This window comes from Blennius ocellaris, assembly GCF_963422515.1.
Source record: "Blennius ocellaris genome assembly, chromosome: 8".
Taxonomy (NCBI): domain Eukaryota; kingdom Metazoa; phylum Chordata; class Actinopteri; order Blenniiformes; family Blenniidae; genus Blennius; species Blennius ocellaris.
This window is the reverse complement of record NC_137657.1, coordinates 12,492,497-12,514,304: the sequence shown is the minus strand read 5'-3', so window position 1 is coordinate 12,514,304 and position 21,808 is coordinate 12,492,497. Positions and strand designations below refer to the sequence as shown.

Genomic DNA, 21,808 nt, shown 5'->3' with positions numbered 1-21,808 from the left:
TATGAGATCTCTCCACTGATTTGCAGCATGGGCTGGTGATTTGTATCATTTAAATCATCTCTGTTTCTGGAGAATACAAATACAAGTGTGCCGCGAGAATTTTTCTCTGTTTAAATCCTGGAGAAGTGAAGTTGCTTGCTGAGAATCTGCCCTCTAGTTAACGCTTTGGATTTGGTGAAATCATAGCGAATGCAGCTCACTCTTTTCCTACTCATGATGTGCGTTCATTTCTGGAGCATTGGTGGATGAAATACAGCTTATCTCATGTAATGTCTATGTTTAATAATGTCTGCGGCTCAGCCGTCCTCTGCATGTCGCGCATGCGCAGCCTTGCCGGAACACCGACTCTCATCAACTTCCGGTGTCACGGGGGACCTGGAGACGGAGCGAAAAAGCGGGCACACCGAAATCTTAACCGTTTTCTTCTGGGTCGAAGCGCTTAAAAGAGGAAAACTCTAGGCTCAGAAAGAAAACTAGCTCCACTCTGTGGGCTTGTAAGCCGCTGGATTTTGCATTTACATCGCAAAAACGGTCCCATTCATTCGTCGTTTGGCAGAGCTAAGCTAGCCGAGCGGCGGGCCTTTTCTTCTGGACTTTGCTACAAGCTAGCAGGCTAACGTTAGCGGGCTAACCCCCATGCGAACACGTTTTCTTTCTCAATGATTTTGCCCTTTGCGCCGTAAATAACTAACCACGCAGCTTATGTGCGCGCTCGCTAACACTTTTTCGGTGATTTTGGCTTGAGACATACCGCTGATTGAAGCTAACTCGCTGGAGCTCGGTCGGAGACGCGCTCATTTCTTCAAGTGTTGTACACTTTGTCGCTAGCTTAAGCTAGCCACCGCCAACCGAACAACGCAGCCCCGGAGAGCGTAGCAGCCTTCAGCTCCGAGATGTCGGACTTCGACGAATTTGAGAGACAGCTGTCTGAAAACAAACAAGGTAAACGATGCCGTTGCACATCGCCGAATCCAACCGCTTTATGCTGCACTTCCAATTGGGGATTCTCTGAATTAATTTAGCCAATTACGGACCCGTCTACTTGCTGGAGCATTAGGTGGATCGTTAGCCTGGTGGGATATCGTGCAGCTGCTCTTTTGCTGGTCACTGCTTTTTTTTGTACTGCGAATGTTAATGTTAAAATGCTTCGGTTGTGTTATATCATGGTGATTTAAACTTTACAAAGCTATCTCGCAAAACCGGCCCACAATTTGTTGTGGCCATCTCCTGAATGGGCTGATGATCCATCAACAGGGGCAGCTGTTGTAAGACACTAATTCTTATAATACTTTTTTTCTTTATTCTTCTATTTTAAAGATTGCAAATAAAACACGATGGTTACAAATTATTGAATTTACCATTACCATGTGAAAATCCATGTTTGATATGATTTATTTAATCTAATTAAAATTAGTATTGAGCGTCAGAGAAACCAGGTTTACAAACAGCCAATCAAGGTAAAACGAAATTGACAAAGGATTCATACTCTAAGCAAAGACGTCAAAGCCCCATTATGTTGCATAATACCCGTTATAGTTCAAAGAAATTGACGCTAATTTGGGACTTGTGTGATTATTCCACAATCGACTTAAAAACAAGCTTTTGTGCACTGAGGCTCTTTTTCCAGTCAGAAAATCTACATCCACAAGTGCACTTTTTCCCACCTACATAATTGACTTTTAGGTGACAAGTCAGTTGGCAAGAAAAATGTATTATCTCCAAACATGGCTATTACAAATAGGACTACTATATATATTAAAAAAAAAAAAAAAAATCAGTTACAGTTGACCTATTTGCATTTTGGAATTACTCCATAATCTAGCAATTGTATTGTTTATATGGCTCTTCACTTATCCCATCGGAAGTCAATGAATGATTCCTGCTGAAATCATTTCCCTGGTTGCAATGTGTTTTAATTCATCGGTGTTTATGCAAGTTAACAAATTGTCTATTTCCAAAGCTGAAAGGGACAAAGAGAACCGCCACCACCGCCGGTCCTCCTCCCGCAGCCGCAGCAGAGACAGGAAAAGGAGGAGCAGAGACCGGGACAGACGCAGCAGGGACCGCCGTGGTGACAGTAAGGACCGGAGACACAGGCGCAGGTTAGTACGTCAATGCAAGCACACCTGGACCAGGACACTGAATCTTTATGGCCCCCATTTCATCCATCAAGCATCTGGAATCACAAAGATTGATTGTATCATAGAAGGATGCTTTTGATTCAACATTTAAATTGTTGCTTTAGATTTTAATGTGGGCACGCACATGTAAACAAACACGGAAACACTTTTTTTCAGCTTTGCATTGCTCTTAAGTGTGCATGCATGCAGGATTTTTGGCCACACCAGCCTGTCCTCTCCACCCTTTATGGACCTGGCCTCATTCCAGTTGCCTGTTGTATGTAACCCCGGCAACTGCACACGAAACAAAACACTGAAATTTCGTTTTCTTTGATAGGAACGTGCAAGCCTTGTATTTTTGGCTGTGCATTTTCTGAGAATTGGGCGATTTTTGCACATAACCCACTTCAGGATTGATGATCCAAGACACTTAATACACTGCAAAAACATAAGTGTTGCAATATATTCTGATATAGTTCATGTCCATTTAAAAAAAAAAAAAAAATAGAATACTGCTTGATTATTTTATCAAAAAATTGAGATCTGTTTCATTTTATTATTATTTTTTCTTTCACTCATTTAAAAGCACCATTTGAAGCATGACTTAAGAAACCTGCTGGCCACTAGAGGGCAGTGTCATAATCTATCACCAGTCATTTCTTCCAGAATGCAGCTTTGCTGTAATTATCATGTCATATTAATAAATTGACAAACTGTAGCAATACAAAGACAGTAACCATTGTCTGTTCAGAAATGATCAGACAATGGCTTCGTATAAAGCTCGACACCAATTTGTTGGAAAATCTGACGGTAAAGTTTTATTAAAGATCACATTTATTTCTGCAGACTATTCTTAGGTGTGCTTGACTGGCTTTGTGTTGAAAAAAAAAGCCAATACCACTATCTAGGGGTGTGTGATATGGCGATATTAGAGTGTGTCGACCATCTGACAAACCAGGGAGATCGTGGAATCGTCTGCAGAGCACATTCTAAATGTGCCTGTTTTATGCTGATACACAGATGCTTCACGTGCACCTGGCCAGCCAATGGTAGTGAATTACGAGCATGCGTTTTGGTTGCGTATCGAGAAAGTGTGGCTGAAGGCGAAACAGGGAGTTCGTCCCGAAAAGAATCCCCACATCCATCGTGTGAAAATGGTTTGGCTTTTCCCCGGACAGCAATGCGCAAATTACAGTGATTTGCAAAAGTGATCAATGACAAGGTTCAGACGTAATCTGTCATCTTGTGCTTCCTTTTCAGAAGGAGAGAACAATTCAGATGTGTGAGCAGTAACCTGTTCTAAAGCTGTTAGGTTTTTAATAGTCACGTTCTAGACTTCGGAGTTTGATAATTGTTTAAATACCTGCACTTTGAGCGAGCCTGTTAAAATGACTGTTAAATAATATTTTGAAGAATTTCCTTAGTATTTTTATTTTTCCTGTTTGAATTACGCCTTCAGTATTATTTGAAATATTTGGTGTTTTGTTTTGTAATTTTTGTTTTACTTTTCATGTTCCTTTTTCACTGTTCATGGCACATGTTGGCAAAAGTGCAAAAACTATTTAAATGAAACTGTTCAGAAAGGTTCTTTGGCCTAAAACTGTCTTTTATTTTGAAATGGTTTGGTTGCACTGTCAGAAAACTTGCTAATCAATCTCAAAAACCAATATAAAAAAGAATTGCGATGAAATCATGATTGTATTTTAAAATAATCATCATATAGCCCACCCCTACCAATAACCTGCCTCCAGCTTTTGTTTTATGGAGCCTGATGTTGTTTTTTGGGCTTTTTTTCCCCTTTAACCTTCTGTCACAGGTGCTCGAGCCAGTGTTATTATTTTGCCCAGAGCTCAGTGGCTGAGCCTTTAAACAAAGTAACAGCTGCTGCCACCACTGCTGCATTCTGGGTATTTACTGGCAGAATTACCTGGTTTTAAGAAAATTCAGTTATACCCTGCAACCAAAAGTAAGCCTGTTATTAATAAAACATCAAAAAGATGTTTAACTTGAGGTGGTGAGGCTGAAGCTCAGATTTTGCACAGTATCCGTGCGGTTGTCTCTCCAGGAGTTTGTCAGTGTTTCATGAAGGCCAAGTCGACCTTTTGTTCTGGGAAAGTTCTCATGCAGGTGGAATTTCTTACTGGAGCAGCACCTGTGATATTTGAGGATCCGAGGAAACATTGCTTGTGATTGACGACCATAACCATTGATGTAAATGATCCTGTTAGTTACATTTTAATTCCACTGCACACGCCTCCTGGGTGAATATTATTTCTTTTGGTGGAGGACTGTTGTGATGCTTGTCGGCCCTGCTTCTTATTACACCCGTCCCGACTGTTGCTGCTCCTCTCTCGGTGCTTCAATAAAACCTGTTGCGTGTGGCTACACAAGTGTGTATACTTGGTCAGAAGATGTCAAATTTGACCCCTCCCCCCCGCAGCTGCTGTGTTTTTTGAGGGTTTTAAGTTCTGCTTTCATTTGCATCACTCGGTTGTTCATACACAGTTTTGAATGTCAGCTGCCAGGCCCACCGGATGACTCGGTCAGAGAAGCAAGCAGGCCACCCAGGCCCCTGGTAGCTTCTTGTAATTGGCGAGTGTCTTCAAAAATTCCGATTTTTCTTTTGTGAATTGGAAATGTTACTGTGATGATTTTATTTGAGAGAAATGTGAACCCCTTCCAATGTCATTTCAGCTCACCATCCAGCTTCCCCCAGGACAATGCTGGAAGGTAATACAGCAAACTAACACAAACCTGGTTTGTGCATTACTGCAACAACTGCAATTTAATGAACCGCCTCTGATTCTATACACCATGTATTTATTGTGTGTAGACGAAAAGGGTTTCCTCTCCTTCATTCCTCTTTTATTGCCTGTTGGATGGTTTGACTTATGCAGCCTCCTCAAGATATTTTTATTTCTGGAAACTTGACCAATCATCTGCTCTAATAGTTCACATCCATTATTGTTTCGTTCGTCTTTATTTGAGCTGCTTTGTGTTCTTTAAACAGCCGTTCCCCGCACCGTGAGAAGAAGAAGAAGGTGAAGAAGTACTGGGATGTCCCTCCACCTGGCTTTGAGCACATTACTCCCATGCAGTACAAAGCCATGCAAGGTAGCTCATTTATCTCTGGGCTTTTCTAGCTGCAGAGTTAAAATGTCCCTCTGTTGTCTTTAACATTGTTTAATCAAACCAGTAAACCTCAGTGTGAAGGATTTTTGAATAGATTTTGAGGTGAATTGTTCTTTTCAATTACAATTCTAAACCACCGCTATAATCCATGGCATGTCTGAAGATTACCGGTTGATTAAAAACTCGGATGCTTTGGTTGAAAGTCGCCCGTTGTACCCTCTGCAGCCGCAGGTCAGATCCCGGCCACAGCCCTCCTGCCCACCATGACTCCAGACGGCCTGGCCGTTACTCCGACACCTGTACCTGTCGTGGGCAGCCAGATGACCCGGCAGGCTCGCCGGCTCTATGTGGGCAACATCCCCTTTGGCATCACAGAGGTGAGTAACAGGATCCTTTGACCGGCGGTTCAAGGGTATAAAAAGAGATTTTTTTATTATTATTTTTTTGTCTCAATGAACATTTGTTCTTGTCAGAATTATGTAAACTAACTCATTTTATCTCCCCTGTCTGTAGGAGTCAATGATGGATTTTTTTAATGCTCAGATGCGTTTGGGTGGTCTTACTCAGGCCCCTGGAAACCCTGTTCTTGCAGTACAGATCAACCAGGATAAGAACTTTGCCTTCCTTGAGGTGAGAACAAAACTTCAAGGCCCTGATTTGTTCTCTCTTGTCACCACTTTCAAGTTGTTGCATTTAATTGATCGTATTGTTTTGTTTCTGCGTAGTTTCGTTCAGTGGATGAAACAACACAGGCAATGGCATTTGACGGTATCATCTTTCAAGGCCAAAGTCTTAAAATTCGCCGTCCCCATGATTATCAGCCACTGCCTGGCATGAGCGAGAATCCTAGTGTCTATGTGCCTGGTACACAGACAATTAATGGTTTTTACCCCTCAAGTACTTGTGGCACAATTCATAAGTATTCAGCATTTTATACAGTAGGGTGTCCTCTGTGCAAGTGGCTTATATCTCGTACTGTTTTGCACCTTGAGCAGGTGTGGTGTCCACGGTGGTGCCGGACTCGGCCCACAAGCTCTTCATTGGTGGTTTGCCCAACTACCTGAATGATGACCAGGTCAGTGTCTCCGTCTCCAAGCTGGTTCAACGGACGTACCAGTGCAGTTATTACTCGAGCATTTTGAGGCAAATGTGGTTTGTGTCTATGTGACATTCTAAAGAATCTTAACGACTAATCTGGAACCATGAAGAACCCCGAAGTGAAATGTGAAGTCTGTTAGATCATTTTGTAGGTGCATCTCAAGTCGGAATATTTAAAAAAATTTGATTTATCTACTCTCATAACATATAAAATGAAAAGTTCCAACCACTTTTAAAAATATAGTTGTGATGATTATGGCCTGCGATTAACATCAAACTTTTTATGAAGTAATACCAAATTTATTTTCATAACTTGAAGAGTAAAACAAAAATCTTGAAATATGAATGACGCCATTAATATTTTCCAAGTAATAACTTTAAACATTTGTTTTGGCTGTTGGCAACGTTTGAAGTCACTTGATGACACGTTTTAATACTGCTTGCAGTCTTTTTGTCTTCATCTCGGTCTAAATGGGGGAATTGCATCGTGCGCCTTTACTACTATTTGAAGATGACGTCTAAAATCACTTATTTTACAGTTTTCTGCACACATGCAGGTGCACCTTCTTTAGTCTAATGTGCACACTGCAGTGTTTTTCAATGTTTCTGCTCTTATGAGTATGGCCATCAATTAAAACATTTCTGTCTGCATGAGGAATTTTTCCTCAAATGAAAAGCGAATCTTACTCGTGTAAAATAATATTTTGAGATGCAATTGTGGTTCTGTTGTGTGAGTGAACATACAACATTACACCATCTTGTTTTTCACTTTCTCTTTTACTGACACAAAAAGTCAGTGTGACAGTTTAGAAGAACACTGAAGAAGTAAAGATAAGAGGAGGGATATATCTTCGTATTCATCACCGTCAGGATTGAACTGCCACCCATGGACTTCACACGGCGGGATCATCCAGACTTTATGTGGCTGCTCACATGTGTGTCCTGTGTCCTGTGTCTCAGGTGAAGGAGCTGCTGACGTCTTTCGGCCCCCTGAAGGCCTTTAACCTGGTGAAGGACAGCGCCACCGGCCTCTCCAAAGGATACGCTTTCTGTGAATATGTTGACGTCAACCTTAACGATCAGGTAACTTGATCAAACAAGGGAAAAAAAAAATGCAGCATCTTTATTGTAACAGTGTTTCAAATCACTGTTTTAAAACTTTGTGTTGTTTCAGGCTATCGCTGGCCTGAACGGCATGCAGCTGGGAGACAAGAAGCTGCTGGTGCAGAGAGCCAGCGTGGGATCCAAGAACGCCACTCTGGTGAGTGTCCAGCGCCTGGACTGATGACAGCAGGGTGGTGGGAGGCAAGAAGCTTCCTCGGACTTTCTAAAATGGATAAAGACAAGTTGCTGATTAGATTAGGTCGGCTGAAGCAGTTGTTCTGCTCCTCTTCGTCTGTTCACACTGTGAATAAGCACATGTCCATGTGTTCTCTGTCGGTAAAGTCGGCAATAATACGAGGATGTTTTTAGGAGTCTGTTCAAGAGTAGCAAATGACTAGTATTAATTTAACGTCAAGGACGACTTGAAACACTTGTATTACTGAAGTTCATCTACAATTATTTGCTTTTAAATAAGGTATGTTTACCACATTTCTGTTTATACCTGTTATGTCTGCCACAAATGATAAACCTCACCAGAACGGTGGCTTTATGTCGTCTTTTATTATCCAGAGAAAAAAACCCATAAACAATGGCCGGTACATTTGCTTGTATTTTAAGACTCAGAAACATTTTTCATGTTCATTCATACTCGGATGAAAAAAAGCATGTTTAGAAAAGTTAAAAGTTTAAAAAAAAAAGGTAAACGGTGCCTAGAAAATTAACAATAACGCGAGTATTGACTTGTTTCCAAACATCATAATGTACAAGAGAATTGTTCTTTATTTCAGCTTGTAATGTCTAAATCATGCTTTACACTTCCACCTGTTTATTGTCATTGCTCTGAGCTTGATGTGTGTTTCGACGTCTCCCGACTTTCGTGTGTCTGTGTGCAGACGAGCATAAACCAGACCCCCGTCACGCTGCAAGTGCCGGGCCTGAACAGCTCTGTGACCCAGATGGGAGGCCTGCCCACTGAAGTGCTGTGTCTGATGAACATGGTGGCCCCCGAAGAGCTGCTGGACGACGAGGAGTACGAGGAGATTGTGGAAGACGTCCGAGATGAGTGCAGCAAGTACGGCCAGGTGAAGAGCATTGAGATCCCTCGACCTGTGGACGGCCTGGAAGTGCCTGGAACTGGCAAGGTAGGGGCTGGTTCAGTCGCCTCGACCCACACTCGCCTTATTGCTGACGCACAAACACCCTCATGTTGTCTCTTTGTCTCGCCGTGGTCACTTTGCAGATCTTTGTGGAGTTCACGTCAGTTTTCGACTCCCAGAAGGCCATGCAGGGGCTCACTGGAAGGAAGTTTGCCAACAGGGTGGTGGTGACCAAATACTGCGATCCAGACGCCTATCACCGCCGAGACTTCTGGTAGAGGAGACACGACGCCAGGATTGGAAGAGGAGGAAGGGAGGGTGGGAGGGTGGGAGGGAGGGGATGTGTACTGCCCGCTTCCAAATCAGCCCCCGGAAGTGTTTCTTCTGCAACATTTCAGGTGGATCTGAATTTATGACCAATTTGACGAATGGCTTTTTGGTGAGACCCAGTTTTTTGGTTTCAGATCGACGTGAAATCTCCTGCAGTTCATCCTGATATTTGAAATTCAACAAGGAGGCAACCAGGGAGGGTTTATATTGAGTCCATAAGAAAGGGGGGGGCTTGGTTTGGGTGCTAGTCGGGTAGCTGGGGAGGATGGGTCCGAGATTTTTGAGAAGTGTGCGTAATATTAGGTCCAGGGTGGGGGTCAACAATTTTTATACTTTGTGAGACACAGATGTCTTGGGTGGGAGGGAGGGGGGGGTCCCACACTTTAAGGTTTGTATTTAAATGGAGGAAGCCTGTTTTAAGTACATTAGGGAGGATTTGCAGTAGGGAACTTACTGGACGATCGTGACTGTGACGAGAGAAGGAAACGGGAGTGTTGGTTTGTGAAAGGGAGATTTTGGGGGACATGGAGAGGAAAGTGGGCATTTTTGTTTGACCATATGATGTAGATATACAGTAGCTTGTAACATCCACGTGGGTTTTGCCGTCTCCATTAGAAGAGCAAGAGGAGACCCCTTATTTTTGGATTGAATTTTTGTTTGGACTCATCAGACTGCTCCCCACCCCCACCCTCTCACCCTCCCACCCTCAGGACGATTGTTAGAGAATCTGTTGTCTGCTCGGACTCTATCTGAATGTCAGCTGTAATTGTTCTGATACTGTGTGTAGCTTCACTGATTTGAGCTGTAATATCACCTTGTATTCAGGCCACAGAATAACATGAAGTACATAAAACGAGCGTTTTCAGTATGTTTTTTTCCCTTTTTCCTATCTACTGTAACTTTTCTCACGTCGATGTTTTGTGAACAGCTTTTTAAAGGCGAGTGTTTGTCTCAGCAGTCCAATGCAGCCCGGGGTTCAATTCAAGAGGAAAAAACAGATTGGGTTTTAATGGGGATACATCTCTTCCTTACCAACAAGCCTTAATGTTATCAACACGTAATTCACTATGAAAAGAAATCTGGCTTGCCCCCTCTGTCAAAGAAGTCTGTATATTCATATTGCGTCACCAGCTTGTCCTTTAGCCAGTTGTCATTTTTCCTCGTTTCCCAGCAGATTTTGGGATGTCGGATGTGTCGGACCTGGTTCTCTTTGTGCAACGTCTCACCTCTTTGACAAGACCAAATAAACACGTGACTAACACCCCCGCCCCTCCGACTCGTGTCGTACTGCAGAGTGAAACCAAAGCCACCTGCTTTGTGCTTTTCTAACATACAGTCTGATTGCTTTCCTTTATTCTACTTAAAATTAGAAGTGATGGCTCACAAATATTATGGAACTCAAAGTAAACGTATAATCTCTCCTAAAAATGTTGCTCGGTACAGACTGAAGAATAAAAGGCTCACCAATAATTATCCTCATGAAAGAGATGATGGTTTTAAGCCGTTCGTCATTCTTTTTTTGTTTTTACTGATTGTGAATTTTCATTAAATGTCAAAGGTTAGTTGAGTTGCTGTTGAGATGTTAGACGCTTTCCTCGGATGAGATCTGCTTCCTCCCGTCTCCCCCGTCATCTGCCCTTTATTCCCCTCGGACCACATGTTCACACTGTACCGCTTTGAGACATTGCTTTCATTTGATACGTTTGGTTGCTGAAGATGGTGTTAAAAAGAGAGATTGTGTCTGTGGAAAGGCGTTTGAGATGTTACTCCTCACTTTCTGACAACAAATATGAATTTTCAGTGTCATATAGCTTCTTTTCTTTGTCTCTCGCTAGAAAATAATGTGATTTCTGAAATGATTTAAAAACCCTAAAAAGCCACCTCTAGTTTATAAAAGAAGCAGTCTTTCATTTGTCCAATTTGTTTTCAAATGTTGATTAAAAACTGAATTTACACAACCACTTTCATTTGTCCTGTCTTGTGCTCGCCCACATCCCGCACCAGCACTCAACGCGAAACCCATTAAACCTTGCACTTGGCAGTATTGTCCAAATGATGGCGCTGTTCTGCAGGCGCATAGGCAATCTGTCTTTATGTAATGAGATTGAAAGCATGCACCATATACATCCTATATATTTGAAATTATCAAGCAAAAGTTGGACACTTTTTTTTTTTAGATTTAAGAAACAAACATTTAAAAAACACTTAAGGACATCATAAGGACTCAAAAAAGCCATATAGGGTATATTTAGTCATATATCCTTTGTCCATTTAGAATCGGTAGAGACTGATGTTTACTCTGCAGCCAAATGTCTTTTCTTTCTGGTTTAAAGGGTACTGTCTTGGTTTAGCAGCAGCAGCCATAAAAGCTGCTGTGTCTTATTCAGCGGGGAGTCCATGTAAAACAGTTAGGGGAAAGCAACAAGGCTCTGACATGCAATAATGTCCTGTGTCAGCTCTCTGCTGCCCATCTCCATCTGCATCGCTGCACCCCACTGCACAAAACCCCGGCAGCAGGGCCTCTGATGCAACACTCTGTGCCCTGCTGTTCCCCCAGGACAGAGATAAAACAGCAGCTCTGTCATGCAGCTCAAGCTATATCCACCAGAGGAAACATGTAAAGCTGACCCTGCCTCTCTTATAGATCAGGGAGCTCAGGCTGCCTATCACGAGTTATTAGATTTTTTTCTTTCTTTTTTTTTTTTTTTATTTGCAGCCCTCCCTAAAGCCTGACTCTGCAGTGAGGATTGTGCATTTATCTCCCTCTAGCGGCGAAAACAACACAATGGTCATTGTCATTCTGGGCAGTGCTTCCCCATTGATCTTCATTCAGAAAGATAGAACACTGCAGCAGAGGAAGAGTGCAACACTGGAGCAGGATGGATGCGGTACTCCGTGTACACCGTCCAGTTTGTGTGTGACCCCGAAAGACCTCAAACCTGACAAGTACCCCATTCACACAGGTTAACGTCGCACACTGGAGTGGCGTCAACAGCCCTTTTTAGTGGTATTTGAATATATGACAGTGTGAGAAATTAAATCAACAATAGCTGGCTGTATCTAAACCCCTATAGAAATTGTTTGTGACGTCTGCTGCAAGGTGAGACGATTGAGGGCGAGAAGCCTTTTCCCAGGGTGACTCCTTCCTGCCAATGTGTGAAAGGAGATGAGACTGAAAAGAAACACATCTTTAAAAAAATGAATCTATTGAAAATGTCAGAAACACAAATTGATATCAGACAATAAGGTTTGGTAGCTGTTGCTTTTTTCTAATACTTCCAGGGCACAACGGATCATTTGATCCACATATTTGTCATGTTATTTCACCTATGTACAGTCTGTACAGTCTAGGTGTTCCCCTCAATGAGGCCCTTGCTGTATATTAATATTTTTTTCACAATATATAACTATTGAATATTGTCCATTCTGTTACAGTCAACACAGACTACAGGAGAGAACACAAGGTTACAGGGTCACAAAGTCAGTTATTTTAAATGGAAGTCATCTGCCGAGCACAGTGGACGCTTGTCATTTTCTCCCGTGTTTTTCTTCTTCTTCATTTGTTTGGTTTAAACATACTGTATCTCTTATCTGCACGTTTCGATGGCTGCCAGAATATAATCAGCACTGGATAGAAGCAGTGGTACCTCGACCTGAGGGATCTATTAGACTGGAGTGTCCCACTGCCAGAACTACTCATGCCAAAAGGACTGATATTTACCGGAGAGCAAATCAAACCTTAATTTAAACGGCTTCTTCAGTTTCCACTATATTTTTGGAAATACGGCCATGATAAATACTACTGTTTCATTTTTTTTTCTTTGGTAGATTGGGATTTTATTTATCACAGGAACGGATACACCCACACTATGTGGTTGCAAATGATGGAAGACACTAATGAAAACTACTCACCGTACTGAACTTAAGTTTTATTATGGGCGCCTGTATTTTTCAAGGTAATTTTAACTATTCACTTTACACACTCAAGTATAGTTTCCATCATTTAATCTTCTCTATTTTTAAAACAAGTGTCAATCCCCACAATTTGAAGTCTTGTTGGAACAAATATTATTATTAGTTATTTTTTAGAAATGTGCCACCAGCATGGCTTTTGCCAGTATTAATATAGAAGCAGTTAGGGGTAGATGTTGAGTATTTTCAATCTGTGATACTTACATTTGTGTGCGATTGCATTCATTCTGTATGCAGTATATTTGATTGCTGCAATGTTATAGCCAGTATGGTAAATGTATTGATCAATGATGAATGTCCTGACACACCTTGACCTAAATAATACAGACGGAATGAAAAATCCCAGAACTGAATTAGATAGCAAAAAAAGTGATATATGATTTCAAAATTAAATCCAAGCTTAACAATGCAAGCTAACAATGGGGCAAGAGCATTGTGCAGCCTGAAAAACAATCTAAAAAATCTGAAAATCTTAGTCAAGTTCCACAGTCACATCAAGTTTGAGTTACAGAGGTGAATAGTACATGAAGCAGCTTTAAGGCTCAAAGAGAACATGCAAACTTCAAACAGAAGGGCCTGCAAAGCCGATCACCAACTGTTGGAATATTTTTGTGTTGGCTTCCTCACTTTCTGTGCATCCCATCAATTCATAATCACATTATAAGATTGCTTATTATCAGTAAATAAAAAAAAAAATAAAAAAAAAAAAGTGTTTATCTTGTCCTGGTTTCTTTGTGCCTCTGCCTCTCAGCCCTGATGCATCCATCATCTGTTCTGCTTTCGCCCATCTGTGATCGCAGGGAGCCAATCCTGGCTTGTGTGAAATTTCAGGGTACACACAGGCGGATCGCCATCCATCACAGGGCAAACACAGAGAGACAGACAGTCACACACACTCTCATTCATACCGTGAGCAGATACACAATCATCAGTCCACATGTCTTCGGTCTGTGGGATGAAGCTGGAGCACCTGAAGAAAACATGCAAACTCTGCTGTTGGATCAGGGTATCAGGGTCATGTGACCCTGACACATATATACAATGCCACTATAACAACAGCCTTCAGCAGTGCCAGACTTAAACCTATTATATATTGCACCAGGACGGGTTATGTGAAATCAATTGTTGCATTTCAGCATCCGAGGCATTCGATAATATAGAAACATCAATGCAGCAGTGCTGCTAAGTGATGTTTTCAGTAGCTTATCAATAACAATGTAGCTCAATGTAGCTTAGTTTGATTCATTGTCTTTTTATATCAAGATTTGTTGTTTGCAGTCAGAGAAACGTGACTCCTTCGCAGACTCCTTCTGTCATTGGTCAAAAGTCTTGACTGGATTCCACACATAAGAGTGACCACCGTGTGCATGGATGCATACACGAATATATGCATGTGAGCGGTTCAAGCATAAATCAGCACTGCTGATCGGGGCACTTGAGTGATGCACAGACAAGATTGTTCATGTCAGCATACTGTATATTATTGATGGCCTCCGACTGTCTTCGGACACTTTCTATCCATCTTGTATGATGGAGGAGCCACGATGGATCCGTGCAATTAGAGGTAAAGTCATTTTAAAGAACAGACACACACATATGTGCATTAAAACAGGAAAAATGGCCCCGGATGAATCAGTAAATCACTGCTGTCATGAGTTTAACATGTGTCCTCCCTCAGCTCTGTGTTCCCTCTGCAGTCACAGAGGACAAGAAAACAAGGTTTGGCTGTTTCAGACATTGCAGGTGTTTATTTCTTTGTCACAGCCTACAGCCTGTTTGTCCCCCCCCCCCCCTTCCCCGATTGTCTCCTATTCTCTGTTTCTCTCCCCCACTCACTCTCGCTTTGCATCGCCTCTCGGCTGCTAAACCCCCACACAGACCTCCCCCCACCGCCACCACCCCACCTACCCTGACTGCAGCAGGCCGCTGGGGTTGGCCTCGCGCCTGCTGTGCCACGTATGTAACCTAAACTGTGGAACAGCCGAGCTGGGCCGGGCCAGGAGGAAAGCTTTCCATAAAGACCAGGCTGAGTCTGTGGAGTCTCCCTGGACTCCTGTTCAGTGAGGAATGAAATGGGGCTTCGCATTTCCATTTCCCTCCTCGAGTCACTTCATTTCAGTCAGTGTGGTGTCCATTTCTGCATTCACTCCAGACATTAGCATTCCCTCTTAGTTACATCTCTTCATCGCCGTCTCCCTCGCTCGCACACACACACACACGCACACACACACTCACTCTAACTGTCTCTGTGTCAGATTTTCACTTTCCTCACAGTGTATTGTGTTGCTGCAAAATGCTCCACTGGCTCCTCTCTCATATAAACACAGGCTCCTCCTTCACCCTCACTTAATGTCATTAACAGGTGGCTGTCTAAAATAGACACACACACACACACACACACACACACACACACACACACACACACACACACACACACACACACACACACACACACACACACACACACACACACACACACACACAGCAGGCTGTCATAGATACAGACATGTTTTTAATCATGTTGGCAGGACTGTCATCATGTGAGCAGACCACCCTGCAGCTCTCGCCCTCGTTGGGATTGAAAGCGTGTGCAGCAGTATGGACAGTTTGGGTGCTGTTGGGACTCAACACATTGGCTACAGACACAGGTCAAACAAATGCAACACACACACACACTCATATATTTTAATTATCAACAGTGTTAACCAATCAGACAACATTCGCCTCCCCCAAGCCCAGACCCACCCCTTTACACTCACTTTCCATAACTCTTATGTACCTCCCTCCAGACCTCTCCCCTCTCTCGCTCGCTCTCACTCTCCCATCACCACTCTCCCCCCCTCTATTAAGTTTCATGCGTCTCTTGCTCCTGAACTGAACAACACACACCAAACAGGTCAGACTTATTCTTCTTTTCACCGACGTGCATTAGCCAGCTGTTGCTTTCTTACACCCGCATGTCACACAGGTGGTGGTGGTGGAGGCTGTCACTGGTTTCAGAGTTGGAAGGAGTCCTAGATTGCACAAAATTAAAAAAAAGCAGCAGCCGTGTGCACAAGCGTCAACCTCTGCTCAGCTACGCTGTGGCTCGTGCACCTCAGCTTCCACGTACATGCAACGACTTTGAGTAATCTTTATCACCAGAAGAGAATTTATTTGTGCTGCCCATGCTTCAAGTAGCCTGTCTCCTCTGACCCCCGTCACCCTTCTGTGGTTAATATGAATGTAATGTGATCGAGGTTCGTAATTCTATGACTAAATTGGCTGTCAGCGGCTGCACTCTTGATATTTTTCAAACCAGCTAATGCAGGATAGTTATTCTAATGCACGGCTAATATTCAGGAATACTCGATCATTAATCATGTGCGTATATTTCTTGTTGGCACTATACAAGGATTCCTATCAAACAGCGCTCAGTGATGAACTGTTAGAAGTGGGCTTTTACTTTGTGTCAGCACATTATGAAAACATGGTCTCATCGTGATACTGTTCTGTCACTTAAAGTATTTTTCATTAGCAAGTTTGCAATTCCAACATGAATAGATGTCAACATGATGTCCTCCATCTTCTGCCGGCTGGATGATTTCAGTTGTATTACTCAATCTTCAGCAAATCTCAGCGAGATCAGTCACTTATTTACATTCGTACTTCACACGAATGAAGTTTTCTTTTGACACACTATGACAACAACGACATCTGTTGTTTCATGAATTGTTATACCAGGCAATGTCTTTACATATGTTGTCACTATGCTACTATGTTACTCTTACCAACAATCAACAGTCAAATTAACAATATATCACTACATGTATTGTCCATAAGCAAGTTGTTTATTAAATATATAAAAAATGTGGATGTTTCCACACTTCTGTACATAGTCTGATTGTTTTCATCCACTGTTATATTCTGTTCTGTACATAAAAGACTCACACTGTGAAGGTTCATTTTTGCTGCCTATATAAGACCTCTGATGCTGTCAGAGCAAAGCTCTGAATTAAGCGATCCACCAACTGTGTGTGGCCCTCTGGTGCTGCCTCCCGAACCAGTGGGGCCTCTCACCTACTCTCAGTGTGACCTGTTGGACTGCGCTGCAGAGTTAATTACTGCAACCCCCAACTCTGTCACAGGGTTCAAGCTTGAATTATCACCTCTCATGCACTCTGCGCAGAGCGCCGACACCGGCGTGCCCCGTCACTCACGCAGTTTAATGTGCTCCAAAGGCCCCTCCGCTCACAGTTTGGAATAACTGAAACGATTTTATAAGCCTGGACTGGACTACAGTGGAGACATTCCACACACACACACACAAATACACACACACACACACACACACACACACACACACACACACACACACACACACACACACACACACACACACACACACACACACACACACACACACACACACACACACACACACACACACACACACACACACAGACATAGACATGCATGTGCAGAGTCATGGCTGCTGAGTCCCAGTGTTTACTGGGACACGTAATGTGAGGTATTTGTGGCAAGCCATTATCCCCTCAGATCAAAGGGGATCTGTGTCTAAGCTACAGATTGTGTACCTGCGCAGCGAGACAGCCTGCTTTCAACTCCTCTGGTAAAAAAGGAGATGGGTGGTCTGCTCTGGCGCTGTGGCATTATCTCTCACCTTGACCCTGCATATACCCGCTCCTCTGGCTCATCCAACTCAATTGTTTCTTCATCTTAAGCAAAATCTGCCTTTCAGGGAAATGCCATATGGCTTATCTATTGTTGGCTGTGAGCATGTCACAGCTTTTAGGGGAGGGAATACTGTAGATGCTGATAAAGCTGTTGGAAATTAAATATTATGCTGGTGATGAAAGGATTTTGCTCTCGTGAAGCATATGCTGACTGCTCTTTCATCTTTCTGTTTCATCTCTCTATTTCAGAGGACTGGACGGAAAACAGACATCGGCTCTCCTGGTCCATGCCTCCCTGTCTTCCCAATTATTTCATTACCTCACTTTATCTGCCCCCCTGCTTTACAGTACCTCTGTTCATATTAGTTTATTTTTTGTGTCTAATTTCATTGTCCTACCCATTTATTTTTGCTTGATCTTCTGGCAGCCATTGCTCAGTTTACCATCCATCACAGGATAGCTGATTGCTGTTTCACCCCTTTTTGATATTGTGTTCTTAAGACTTCCAAAAATCTTGACCTCAAAGTTTGCACCATTTTCGTCTTAATAAATTGAGACATCTTTCAATCTAATATTTGCCTTTGTAACCTACCCAAGCGTCCCCTCCCTTCCCTGCTCTTCCTCGTTCCTGGCCATATGTGACAAGCATGTGGTCCAACTTCTTTGTACAGCAGGATGAGGAGGGTCGTATGGGGGTGGCAGGGGCCGGACAAGGTGGGGTCTTGGGTGGAATGAAAGGTGTGAGAGTGGGGCAGAGGCGGACCCCCAGGATGAGTGACAGCCAGGAGGGCAAGATCAAACTGGCATTCTTTGTGGCGATTGTTGGCGTTACCCTGACGGTGTTGGGCATGGGGACAGAGTTTTGGGTGGAGTTGGCCCAACCGAAGCATTTCAGTGGCAATCAGACCTGCCAGATGGCTCATTATGGCCTGTGGAAGGGCTGCATCCGCACCCTATGGGTGGCTGACATAGACCCCGAGAGGACAAGCTGTGGCCCAGCTGAACTTCCTGGAGGTGAGACTTCTGGCCTGTGTCTACGTGTGTGTGTGTGTGTGTGTGTGCGTGTGTGTGTGCGCGTGTGTGCTTGTGTGAGTGATTTGCACACACCTGTCAGTCAGTCTGAGGAGTGAAGTTTCTGGATGGAAAAGCAGTAAAGTTTCTTTCATTGTCTCTTCTCTGTTTTTGTCTCAGCTGAAAACTCAGCTGCAAATGTAAACCTTCTCAGCAACTTTGTGCCACAGTGTGTATGTTTGTCTAGATTAAACACTGTGTCATGGGAAGGGGGGGGTCAGCATTGTTGGGGGAGTTACTAAATAATAACAATTTAATGTTGTTAAAGTTTTCCACCTTGTTTGAAACCTGATTGCAACATGAAGAGCATATGGTATAAAAACTAGTCATCTCTGCAGTCTAAGTTATGAAGACTTGCTGTGACAGCTTCTTCTTCTTCTTCTTCTTCTTTTTCTTCTTCTTCTTCTTCTTCTTCTTCTTGGTCTCTCCACAGACTATTTCTCACATTAAGATTATGAGTAGGTTGTAAGTGAAACAGTAGTGAACCATATCATTTTGGTCTATTCTGAGTCATTCAGTCAAGTATTTTCAACTCCAATGGCTCCACTGATTGACTCCAGCAAGGGGGACACCACTTTCATCAGTGACGCAGAACTCTGCATAACACCTGTTCTCAGAGGAAACAAATTGAAGGATGAATGAATGCGACAAAAGTAGCAACAAAATAGCTGTGATAAACTACCAACAGGCAGAATACGTGTATCTGTAAAACATGTATATCTGAATACATCCTCAGCAGTGAGCAGGCAGGCTAGCTTTGGTGAGAGCTGAAGCTAACAGATATCACTGGGAGCAGGACAGAGAGAGGCAACAGCTCTGCAACCGTTTTCATCCAAAACACAACAGGAATGACCGTAATTGTAATTGTGATATTAGTTTCATTCTCGTAATCAAATATGTTTCTGCCAAAAGCAGTGGTGTTTTACGTAAGATGCTACTTTATAAGGTATTATTCCCACCACTGGTTGCAAGTCATCGACATCTGAGGGAAATATGTATGCTAAATCGCCATAAATATTCTTGTTCCATCACCACTGATGTGAAAACAGAGGGAGCAGGCATAACTAATATGATGTATGCCCTCTGGGAATATCCTTACATCTGTAGGTCTTTATGGATAAATCTATACGAGACTGAGGAAAGCTCTGTCAGCAATTCAATTTAATAAAAATGAAACTTCTCACCTAATCTTCTGATTTCACCACATTCCATTTATAAATGTTGACGTGCATATTAAATATTTTCTCTTTGTGTTTGTGTGCCTGTCCGCTGTAAATTTGCGCAGAATTAAAGAAAGGATAGTTGTGCATGTGACGCTGCCTGCATATATATGTATCTAGGTCATCCTACAGATAATGTGCAAATTGAATCATTAAAGAAACACGATGCTTGGAAACAGATCCAGTGGAATTCAGTGCACCACGACAGTTGAAGCTTTTTTTCACTTCACATCTTTTTGTAGCAACACGGAAACGGCATCCTTTTGTCCTTCATACTGTGGTCATTGCAATAAGCATCCCTCATATGAAGGATTTCTGTTGAGTGGATATCCAGTCATCTGCAGCTCCACACAGTGCTGTAAGGTGGGGGCAGATCATAGGTTTCCCGTCTTGATGGACATGCATGTTTTAAATTGTGACAGCTCCTCACTAAAAGCACGTTATTCAATTTGACTGTGGTTAGGTTTTCCGGAGTGCGTCGATTATCTGCACAATGACCCATTTCTGTCCGGAAAATAATTTCAAAGAAGTAGAGAGGCAGGTATTGGACGACAGAGATAGGCAAGGCATGCTTTGAGAGGGAGCTGCTCTTTGAATCACTGCCTGTCTCTGGGAATCTGCTGAGATGCAGCAGAGCTCCTCATGCTAATATACAGGGCAGCCCCGTATAGTACTCACGTACAACACCGTGAATGACTTGTTACGACGTTGTTTTCCCATCCAGTTTTCAAGGACTAATTTATCTCTCCTGTCAATCTGTTCTGCATCTCTGACTGACTCGATCTCGCAGTTACGGTGCCAAGATGGTCTGTTGCTGTTTGAGAGAAGCCACTATGGTTCTGACAATCTTCCTCACACGTCCTCACACTGTTGGCCCACGCCGCCTGTCGCAGATGGCCGTGGGCTCATCATGTTTGTAGGAAAACAACTGTTTTTCACCGCCGCCGCGTCTCCATTTTGCCTCCCTGTTTACGTGCCTCTGGCTCCCGGCCCGAGCAAAGTGAGGCCCACTGATGCCGTGTCTGTCATCTCAAGACCAGCTATCCATCTTCGCTGCCTGCTGGAGAGGAACATGACGGCTCAATAATTATAGTCTCCGCAGGGGGAGCGAGAGGAAAAGCAGTTGACTGTGATAACAAAATATGTTAGAAAATCAGAGGGCTGATAAATGGCTGGTCTGCGTCTTTTAAAGAATGGTTTGCAAATGAGCTGAAGCACAAACATATGTGTGTGTGTGTGTGTGTGTGTGTGTGTGTGTGTGTGTGTGTGTGTGTGTGTGTGTGTGTGTGTGTGTGTGTGTGTGTGTGTGGAGAAGCAGGTGTCTTTGGATGTGTACATGCATGTGGTCATTTTGGACCCCACAGTTTTCAGTGAGTGAAAGTCGTCACTATGCGCTGGTGAAGCCAAGTGGAATCTGACTACTTCACAGTTTTTGTCTAAATATAGAGAGGGGGAAACGAGGAAGAGGGACAGACAGGGACTGAGGGAGAGTGTATATCTAATGCAGTATTAACTAGCCCCTCAGTGTTTCCTCCCCCTTCTGACATGTCCTGCTCCCCCTCACCTCCTTCTCCATCTGTGGCTCCCCTCTCCCATCCCCTTCTTCTCCCCACCCCTCCATCTGCCCACAGCCCACTCCTCATTTTCCCCCTGTTATCTCATCCTTTGAGTCCACAAATCACCTTTTTCTTGGTCTCACCCCCATGCATCAGCGTCCCTTTCTCCTGTGACACGGCCTCCCCGCTATCCCCCATCTGCCCCTTCCCTCCGTCTACCTCACTCTCCCTCCTCTGTCCACCCTTAGTGTTTTGCTGTCTCTCACCCTCTCTGGCGGCACCATATGTGCAGTGCTGAGAAGTGTGTGTGTGTGTGTGTGTGTGTGTGTGTGTGTGTGTGTGTGTGTACATGTGCACGTGTGCATGCAAGTCCGCGTTGTGTGTGCATGTGTGTGTGTGTGTCTGTGTGGAGAGGTGTGTGTCTCTGGGTAT

At 43.3% G+C, this 21,808-nt stretch overlaps 2 protein-coding genes across 7 annotated transcripts in view; both read left to right on the top strand.

Annotated features, from left to right (window-relative positions):
- The first annotated feature begins 371 nt into the window (after positions 1-371).
- u2af2a (U2 small nuclear RNA auxiliary factor 2a) lies at positions 372-8,848 on the top strand. Of its 6 annotated transcripts, none has more exons than XM_080501513.1 (13): positions 372-942; positions 1,961-2,102; positions 4,626-4,712; positions 4,815-4,850; positions 5,131-5,234; positions 5,478-5,629; positions 5,766-5,882; positions 5,978-6,116; positions 6,248-6,327; positions 7,311-7,433; positions 7,525-7,611; positions 8,348-8,596; positions 8,695-8,848. In XM_080501513.1, the coding sequence occupies exons 1-13, from the start codon at positions 894-896 to the stop codon at positions 8,827-8,829; spliced, it is 1,500 nt and encodes a 499-aa protein (XP_080357639.1). In that variant the 5' UTR covers positions 372-893; the 3' UTR covers positions 8,830-8,848. The 6 variants fall into 6 exon arrangements, with proteins under 6 accessions (XP_080357639.1, XP_080357638.1, XP_080357637.1 ...); XM_080501512.1 differs by having other exon boundaries at positions 5,978-6,134; XM_080501511.1 differs by having other exon boundaries at positions 5,978-6,134; positions 6,245-6,327.
- A 6,821-nt stretch (positions 8,849-15,669) lies between these two features.
- Positions 15,670-21,808, top strand: part of cacng6b (calcium channel, voltage-dependent, gamma subunit 6b) — a 9,757-nt gene continuing 3,618 nt past the window's right edge. Inside the window, exons 1-2 of the mRNA XM_080501384.1 lie at positions 15,670-15,749; positions 17,779-18,543. Coding sequence (XP_080357510.1) covers positions 18,177-18,543 — 367 coding nt within the window. The 5' untranslated portion in view covers positions 15,670-15,749; positions 17,779-18,176. The remainder of the gene's footprint in view (positions 15,750-17,778; positions 18,544-21,808) is intronic.

What these genes read in the sequence shown, in the direction of transcription:
- u2af2a (XM_080501510.1), top strand. Translation starts at nt 894, where the DNA reads ATGTCGGACTTCGACGAATTTGAGAGACAGCTGTCTGAAAACAAACAA. An exon ending in CTGGTAGCTTCTTGTAATTG is followed by an intron (nt 4,713 to 4,814) that starts GCGAGTGTCTTC and finishes ATGTCATTTCAG; the next exon opens with CTCACCATCCAGCTTCCCCC. An exon ending in GCAGTACAAAGCCATGCAAG is followed by an intron (nt 5,235 to 5,477) that starts GTAGCTCATTTA and finishes TACCCTCTGCAG; the next exon opens with CCGCAGGTCAGATCCCGGCC.